A 10,016-nucleotide genomic window follows, 5' to 3' on the forward strand; every position below is an offset into this window, starting at 1 on the left:
GATAACATGTCCAAAGTACGTAAGACAAAGTCTCGCCATCCTTGCTTCTAAGGAGCATTCTGGCTGTACTTCTTCCAAGACAGATTTGTTCATTCTTCTGACAGTCCATGGTATATTCAATATTCCTCTCCAACACCATAATTCAAAGACATCAATTCTTCTTCGGTCTTCCCTATGCATTGTCCAGCTTTCGAATGCCTATGAGGTGATTGAAAATACCATAGCTTGGCCAGGAGCCCTGATGGCACAGTGGTTAAGAGCTACGGCTGCTAACCAAAAGGTCCACAGTTTGAATCCACCAGCCGCTCCTTGGAAACTCTATGGTGCAGTTCGACTCTGTCCTATAGGGTCACTATGAGTTAGAATCGACTCCACGGCAACAAGTCTGGTTTTTTGGTTTTGGGTCAGGTGCACCTCAGTCCTCAAAGTGACATCTTTGCTTTTTAATACTTTAAAGAGGTCTTTTGCAGCAGATTTTCCCAATGAAATACATCATTTGATTTCCTGACTACTGCTTTCATGGGCATTGACTGTGAATCTAAGTAAAATGAAATCGTTGACAACTTCAATATTTTCTCCGTTTATCACGATGTTGCATATTGGTCCAGTTGTGAGGATTTTTGTTTTCTTTATGTTGAGGTGTAATCCATACTAAAGGCTGTAGTCTTTGATCTTCATATAGACCTTAGCACATAGCAATTGCTCAATAAATGCCCTTTAGGTCTATTTTTCAAGTAGACTGGTGAGTTCTTTTAGACTGCAGGTTTTTCAGCTTTGACAGTTTGACATTTTAGGCTGGATAATTCTTTGTCCTGACGGCTGTCCTGTGCATCATAGTACATTTAGCAACATACCTGGCCTCTACTCACTGATACCAGTAACAATGCCTCCCCCTCGCCCACAGTGGTGGCAGTTAAAAATGTCTCTACACATTGCCAAATGTCCCCTTGCAAGTTACTTTTGCTATAGTTAAAGTAGTGATTACTTCCAGTTTAATTTATAGCAAACTGTGTAATTTTAATGAAACAAGTAGTTTTGTTTAGGGTAATTTCTGGCAACTCAGTGACGCCAATATCACATCAACATTAAACTCCTTTGTTTGATATTGCTTACTTACCTCACATCAGATCCTTTGATGGATTCAGTGAGTGGTGCTGCTTTTAGTTTCCTTAATGCATCAGTCATGATTTTTAGTTGATGAAATGACTATGACAAATTCTTATAGAACCATTTAAAGCTCAGGGAACTCTTGAAGAAAACATTTAAGTGTGAAAACACTGAACCCTCAGTCTTAATGAGACTACACATTACCTGCAAATCTCAAAGCATAAGGAAAAGCCAAGGTCAATGAGACATTCTTTGGAAAGAGGAAGTCACAAATGTGCCTGGCACATTCATAAATTTGTTCTCTTAACACTGTCAGCATTTGCTGTCATGTTATCTGAAAGCTGATGTGTTTAGGTTGGGGGCAGGGAGGGCTGACTCTGCAATGCAAGAGAGGCATTATGAACTCTGGAAGGAAACGGGGAATGGTGGACATTTTGCACACAGACAATTTCTGATCAATGTTATGTAGCTTATATTCAACTATTCACAGGATATTGTTTCAAAGACATTATTTTAAAGTGATATACAGTCTACTCATTTAAAAAATCCATTTATTGCATACTTTTTATTTAATAGCTAAGGTGCAGTGTTAAAACATTCTACTTACCCAAGTGAAAAAAAACCTAATCGTAATACTTTCTAAGTACCATTTCAGAAGAATATGCTCAATGTTTTCAAGTTGTTTGTGACTTCTTTAAATTACAATGTTAACATCCTACTCCAAGTAATGTGTAAACACATGTCTAACCAACTACTACATTAAACTTGGGCAGCAACAATCATGTAACTGGGTGCTTAGACACACCAAGGGTTTGAATTATGACATTCAGTTTTTCAAAAAATAGAGAAGTGCTTAATTCCTCAACTGCTCCTTGTGGTAGAGAGGTTGAAAACAATCCTTTTGTGAAGCTGGTTTCTCCATGGAAGAGAAGAACATTCTTAAAGACATTCTGAAACTTAAAAACAAACGAAACAAAACAAAACCCCTTTACGAAAGAGGCCATCCAGTCTGCAAAGCGGTGAACATGTGGATGTGAATATTTTCAGGGAGAGAGATTTTAGAGGGAGGAGGTAACTGTCCAAGTGAAGATGTTTTGTTAAAAAAAAAAAAAAAAAAATTCTGGAAAGGCAACAAAGAATGAAAATCAATTAACCATACTATCTAGAATTTAACTTCTTCTTCTAGGCATTTAAAAATATGAAATCTATATGGCAACAAAAAGTACCATATTTCAATCACTGCATTGGAAGTCAGCAAAAGCCCACACTAATTCCTATTATGCTTATTTCTTGGTTCAGTCTCTGCATTTTCAGCTGCTCTTTTGCGACCGGTCTGTCTTGGACTTATTTCTGTGTCTTGAAGATCGCTTCTGAAGAGAGAAAAAGGAAATGGCATTTTAGAAAATAAAGATCATTACTCTACAGCAGTTTCTAGTTTACAAGTGCTTTCACAGGCATTATGTAAACCTCAAAATAGCTCTCTGCTCTACTGACAAATCTATTATCACTATTATTCCAACTTTAAAGTAAGAAAACAGTCAATTAATAAAGATGGACAGTTAGTAAGAGATAGAGGCAGAACTTGATTTCTTTCTTCTGAACTAAATTCTTGCAAAGTTTTACACTTCTTAGCATACAGAACGCTGTAAAATAAAACAAAACAAAACACTGCTCCCACCCTAGAAACAAGAAAAAGCTCTGGAGAATCTAACAAAATCCTAACTTTTCTTGGGCCTGTCAGAGATCTGAGGTTGTAGGGCAACCTTAGAAAACAAAATTCCAAAGAAAGATAAGCCCCTTCAAGGAGAGTTGGGCACACAAATTCTCTCACTTTTGGCAGCGCATGGGAGAAAGAGTTAGCTGCCATACACCTGGGTTAGAAAAAAATCCACTAAAACTTTAATGAATTCTTAAGTACGTGCTCAAACATACCAGTGATCATGAACTGAATAACAAAGAAAGACACAACTATATGCTGTCTATAAGCAAACCCAATATAAATATATCAAAAACCGTAGAGTCTGAGATTTTACCCTATGTGCAAGCTAAAGAGTTTAGCCTGCCACAGCTTCATAGATACTGGCAGAGGACACAGGACTCCTAGGTAGAGAGGAAGGACAGTTTATTATTCACAGCCATCCCTATAGCCAGAACCCTTGTGTATTGCTAGTGGGAATGTAAAATGGTGCAGTGGCTGTGGAAAACAATGTGGCAGCTCCTTCAAAAGTTAAACATAGAATTACCATATGACCCAGCAATTCCACTCCTAGCTATATACCCAGAAGAATTGAAAGCAACGAATCAGACACATGTACACCAATGTTCACTGCAGCATTATTCACTATAATCAAAAGGTGGAAACAATCCAAATCCCATCAACAGATGAATGAATTAACAAAGTGCGGTATATACATACAACGGAGTATTTACTATTCAGCTATAAAGAGAAATGCAGTTCTGATACATGCCACCACATGGATAGACTTTGAAAACATTATGTCAAGGGAAATAAGCTAGACACAAAGGGCCAAATATTGTGCCATCCCACTTATATGAAATATCTAGAATAGGCAAACCCATCAAGACAAAAGATTAGTGGTACCAGGGCTGGGGGGAGGAGGCAGCGGGGAACTTAAAAAAAAAAACTCATAGAATTGAAGACCTAAAATGGGGGTGATTTTTACTGATTATAAACCAAAACCAAACCCACTGCCATCGAGTTGATTCCAACTCACAGCAACCCTACAGCACAGAGTAGAACTGTCCCAAAGGGTTTCCAAGGCTGTAAATCCTTACAGAAGCAGACTGTCACATCTTTCTCCTGAGAAACAGCTAGAAATGGTGGGTTTGAACCGCGGACCTTTCAGTTAGTAGCCAAGCTCTTTAACCACTGTGCCACCAGGGCTTCTTTACTGATCATACCTGATATAAACAGAAACATCTATCATAGTTCTAGGAAGATACCATACACATACACCTACTACATCTGCACTCTTTTAATTAACTTTATTCTTCCCTCTGTAACTTTTATATACTTGTGGTTTTGAGATGATGAAAACTTAAACTTTCTTTTGTAATCTATAATAGTATGATTGCCATAAATGGGATATTTGTTGTTCTATCCAAGGTCACAAAGGAAATTTATTTTTCTTTTTAAAGCAAACTGCAACACAAGTTACATTATACATAAGGTAAGTCTGCTTGATGAAGCATACTGACACTTTATTGCAAAAACATAAATACAGCAATAAAATACAGCTAATGAGTCAGAGTGTGTTTTGGCTACCCTACAAAGACAGGATGAACCTCCTACCCAAAATATGGTATGGATAGCAAAAACAGTGACAGCACACATACACCAAGAGGGTAAGAAAAGGTTTATTACTCACATAATGAGGCTTTCTGGGTAGAACAGGGCAGACTTCCTAGCCTGGTCCAAAAATGGCTTGAGAGATCAAGAACAGGAGACTTGTTTAGGGTTTTTATGGTGGTTAGTGAGTTGGGTCATGGGGAGGGTTCCCACGCATAGGCAGAGTCTTGTGCGGCTTGAACTTCCCGCCAGTGCCGAAGGAAGGAGTACCTGGGCTTTCTTATCAGATTGCCCGGATGTAGGGGTAGAAGAGGAAGAGGGAGGGGTGAGGCTTATAAGCTATCAGCAGACAACCATCAAAAAATGGAGTCAGACTCTTTATTACAGGGTGTAAACTGATGAAGAACTCAATCTAGACAAAATACTTGAGTATAGTTGTGTAGTGCTAATTCACAGGTATGGCACAGTGGGAAAAGTACCGGACTTGGGCTTAGGAGATTCAAGCGTGAGCTATAGCAATATATCAGATGTGAAATTCTAGAGAATTCACCACCCTTCTGGGCTTAAATTTCTCATAAAACAAAATGAATAGAATTCTTTACTTACCCAGTTATCATAGGGATTCAATATTAAAATGAATATGAAAGTATCTACTTAGGTAAGTAGCATATACTAGGAATTTGATAGATATTAGGTGAATGCACGATATTTGTCTTCTCAAATACTCAGAAATAATTTTTGCTGATTTCATTAGTATCTACTACTTAAAAAATAATGGCATAAAAGAAAGAAAAAATATCAGCCAACATGGAGGCTTTCTTGGGATAGAACTATTTGTGTCTCTGGATAAACGCCTCTTAAGAGGGGTGGGTCTCTCTGCTTTTGTTGCCAGACTATAGAAAACTCTTTGGTAGGCAATAGGCAATATTAAACCAGAAGGGAGACCCAATATGCTACATGACAGAATTGGTATCCAAAACTTTCTGTACAAGCTGGAGGCACGAGCTGAATCTTAGAAAAGGAAAAATAGAAAAGATAATAAATGTACAGACCTGTTCTTGATTCCAGAAACTATTTCCCAAATTCAGAATAGGAAAACATGGTTTAATGGCAACACAGAGGTACTGGGTTCAAAAGGAATAGAAAGTGGGAGATGGCTGTCAATAGCAAACAACAAACTTAACATTTTGAAAAGTCAAATAAGTGATACAAAAATATTAGTGATAACCCTGTGTAGTATTTATTAAATTTTGTTCTTGGTACATTTTTAAGGGAACATGGACAGACAGACTAGAGTCTATAGAATGTGCCTGGGACCTGCAAAGACAGGGAGCTTTCCAGATTCTATTCTCTTAAGTAACTCCCTCCCCCTCGCCATTACAGGCAAGGCCATCGATGAACAAGGTAACTGTCTAGAAGCAAGTCCACAGGCACACTCTGCCTTTAGCCTGCTTGGCTCTCCACCCACAAAGAACTGTAAACAAGGTGACGTTAGGGCCACCCACAATAATTCCTTAATGGACTTTTCTCCTTGAAAAGCAACTATGTGGTTTCCTTTCCCACCTTTTTTCTCATCTTACTCTAATTTTCAAGTTTTTTTTTTCCCCCCTTTATCTTTTTGTTTCATGTATTTGGGGGCTTTGTTGTTAGGTACACATATATTTATAATTGATATATCTTCTTGATGGATTTACTCTTATCATTATAAAACATTCTTTTTTTTTCAGTATAACAATTTTTTGTCTTAAAGTCTATTTTGTCTGATATTAGTATAATTATATCAGCTCTGTTTTAGTTACTGTTTGCATGGCATATCTTTTCACATTCTTATGCTTTCAACTTATTTGTGTCTTTGAATCTAAAATGTGTCTCTTGTAAATTGCATATGGTTCGACCATGTATTTCATCCATTCTGCCAATCTGTGCATTTTAATTGGAATGTTTAATCCATTTATACTTAATGTAATTACTGATAAGTTAGAATTACACATGCCATTTGCTGTTTGCTTTCTATATATCTTTTTTGTTGTTGTTGTTCCTTTATTCCTCCATTTCTGTCTTCTTTTGTGTTAAATAGGCATTTTCTAGTGTACCATTTTAATTTCCTTGTCTTTTCTTTTACTATATTTTAAAAATTTATTTTCTTAGTGGTTGCCCTGGGGATAAAGAGCCCTGATGTGCAGTGCTTAAAGCACTTGGCTGCTGCTGACCAAAAGGTTGGCGGTCTGAACCCACAAGCCACTCCACAGGAGAAAGATGTGTCAGTTTGCTTCCATAAAGATTTACAGCCTTTGTTCTGTAGGGTTGCTATGAGTCAGAATCAACTTGACAGCAGTGGGTTTTGGTCTGGGCCCTGGGGGATTACAATTAACTTTTTTTTAAATTTTATTTTATTTATTTGTTGTTGTTGAGAATTTATACAGCAAAACAGACACAAATTCAACAGTTTCTACACGTACAATTCAGTGACATTGACTACATTCTTCAGGTTGTGCAACCAACCATTCTCACCCTTCTCTGAGCTGTTCCTCCGCCATTAACATAGACACACTGCCCCCTAAGGTCCTATCTAATCTTCTGAGTTGCTGTTGTCAGTTTGATCCCATATAGATAGTTCTTAAAAGAGCATAATGCTCAAGGCAGACATTTTTTACTAGTCAAGCTCAGCTATTGTTTGGTTTTAAGAAAACTTAAGGGGATATTTTTGGTTTAAGGTCTAAAGATTATCTCAGGGCAATACTTTCAGGGGTTCATCCAGCCTCCATGACTTCAGAAAGTCTGTGGAGTTTATGAGAATCTGAAATTCTGTTCCGCATTTTTCCTCTTTTGATCAGGATTCTTCTATGGAATCTTTGATCAAAATGTTCAGTAATGGTAGCCAGGCACCATTCAGTTCTGGTCTCATGGCAAAGGAGGCCATTGTTCATACAGGCAATTAGCCACACATTCCACTTCTTCCTCCTATTCCTGACTCTCCTTCTTCTGTTGTTCCAGGCAAATACAGACCAATTATTGTGCCTTGGATGGCCGCTTGCAAGCTTTTAAGACCCCAGGCACTATGCAATGAACTAGGAGGTACAAGAGAAGCACTAAACACATTATTAGGCCAATTAACTGCAATATCCCATGAACCAAATCCCATGAGGTATCTGGTTGTACATAAGCAGTCTCAACACCTACTCTTTTTTTGTTTTTGGTCATTGTAAATAGGTCTATCACACAACTTTAGCAATTTAACTTTTTACAGGTGAACAACTTATTGATAGCACCTACAATAATAGACTGCGCAACCCTACCCTTAATCGATGCGATTTTTTCATCACCATAAACCAAAACTCAGTATTCTATAAGTAATAACTTTCTCTTTCCCCCTCCATCTTGCCCCTGGCAACCACTAATAAACCTTGGTCTTCATGCATTTGCCTTTCCTTTTTTTTTAATATAAGTGAGGTCATAAAATATTTGTCCCTTTGTGATTGATTTATTTCACTCAGCATGTCTTCAAGCTCCATTCATATATAATTATTTATTTGGCTTCTGGCTCTGTACGGGGCAAAGGATCCATACAGAATACCGGTGCATAAACTTGATACCAAAATTTGACGGGCACAACATGGAAGAAATGTCACATGCCATTTTCTTTCATGAACATAATAACAAAACAGAATATTAAGAAACCAAATCTAGCAATATATAAAAAAAGATAAACAATCATCTTTAAATTAGGTTTATTTCAGGAATGCAATATTGATTTAACATTTGAAAAACCAATCAATATAATTCACCACCCGTTAAAAAACCCGTTGCCACTGAGTTGATTCTGACTCATAGCAACCCTACGGGACAGAGTAGAACTGACCCATAGAGTTTCCAAGGAGTGCCTGGTAGATTTGAACTGCCAACCTTTTGGTTAGCAGCCATAGCTCTTAACCACTGCACCACCAAGGTTTCCTAATTCACTACAGTGGCATAATAAAGGAGAAAAGTCCCATGTTCATCTCAATAAAAACTTTCAAAAATTCAATACCCACTCATGTTAAAAAATAGGAATATATAGTAAAATATTGAAAGTTTTCTCTCTAAGACCGAGAATGAGAAAAGAAAAGGATGTCTTTATTACCACTTCTATTCAACATTTAACTAGAGGTCCTTACCAGCACAATTAAGCAGTAAAGAAGATACAAACGGTATTACAAGGAGGTGACATTGCCATATATGTAAAAAAAAAAAAAAAAAACCCAAAACTATGAATTATTAGAATTAAGCAAATTTATCAAAATTTCTAAACACAGGGTCAATGTAAAAAATCAATTAGTTGTATACACTAGCTACAAGCAATTAGAAAACAGTAAAAAATACCATTCTCAATAACATCAAAAAACACCAAATGTCCAGAACTAAATCTAAGAAAAGATGTATATAACCTCTACACAGAAAACTACAAAACAAGATTAAGAACTAACGATTTTATGAATAATCAGAACATAAACAAACGTATTAAGAGACCATATTCACAGCTTAGAAGCCTCAATACAAAAGAGCTTTCTGAAGACAACATAGGAAAATATCTTTATGACCTTGGGATAAACAAAATTTCTTACAAAGAACATAAAATATGCTAACCATAAAGGAAAAGATTACTAAACTTGACAGTATAATTAAGAATTTCTGTTCACCAAGGCAAGGTCATGAAAGCTTCATAGATAAATCCGAACTCCCTGAGGGACCGAACTACCGAGCTGAGGGCTGGGGACCATGGTCTCGGAGAACATCTATCTCCACTGGCATTAACACAGTTTATAAAGAAAATGTTCTACAACCTACTTTGGTGAATAGCATCTGGGGTCTTAAAGGCTTGTGACTGGCCATCTAAAATACTCCACTGGTCCCACCCCTTTTGGAGCAAGGGAGAATGAATAAAACCAAAGACACAGAGAAAGACTGTTGTTGTTGTTAGGTGCCCTCAAGTCGGTTCCGAATCGTAGCGACCCTATGCACCACAGAACGAAACACTGCCCGGTCCTGCATCATGCTCACAATAGTTGCTATGCTTGAACTCACTGTTGCAGCCACTGTGTCAATCCATCTCGTTGAGGGTCTTCCTCTTTTTTGCTGACCCTGTACTCTACCAAGCATGATATCCTTCTCCAGGGATTGATACCTCCTGATAACATGTCCAAAGTATGTAAGACGTAGTCTCGCCATCCTTCCTTCTAAGGAGCATTCTGGTTGTACTTCTTCCAAGACAGATTTGTTCGTTTTTTTTGGCAGACCATGGTATATTCAATATTCTCCGCCAATACCACAATTCAAAGGTGTCAATTCTTCTTTGGTCTTCCTTATTCACTGTCCAGCTTTCGCATGCATATGATGCAATTGAAAATACCATGGCTTGGGTAAGGCGCACCTTAGTCTTCAAGGTGACATCTTTGCTTTTCAACACTTTAAAGAGGTCTTTTGCAGACGATTTGCCCGATGCAATGTGTCTTCTGATTTCCTGACTGCTGCTTCCATGGGTATTGACTGTGGATCCAAGTAAAATGAAATCCTTGACAACTTCAATCTTTTCTCCGTTTATCATGATGTTGCTTATTGGTCC

The 10,016-nt window shown here is 37.6% G+C and overlaps 1 protein-coding gene across 1 annotated transcript in view; it reads right to left on the minus strand.

Moving 5' to 3' along the window:
* Positions 1-1,172: 1,172 nt before the first annotated feature.
* The window catches only part of RAD18 (RAD18 E3 ubiquitin protein ligase), a 111,428-nt gene continuing 102,584 nt past the window's right edge, over positions 1,173-10,016 (minus strand). The window contains exon 13 of the mRNA XM_004368293.2: positions 1,173-2,477. Coding sequence (XP_004368350.1) covers positions 2,375-2,477 — 103 coding nt within the window. The 3' untranslated portion in view covers positions 1,173-2,374. The remainder of the gene's footprint in view (positions 2,478-10,016) is intronic.

This window comes from Trichechus manatus, unplaced genomic scaffold (assembly GCF_000243295.1).
Source record: "Trichechus manatus latirostris isolate Lorelei unplaced genomic scaffold, TriManLat1.0 scaffold00001, whole genome shotgun sequence".
NCBI lineage: Eukaryota > Metazoa > Chordata > Mammalia > Sirenia > Trichechidae > Trichechus > Trichechus manatus.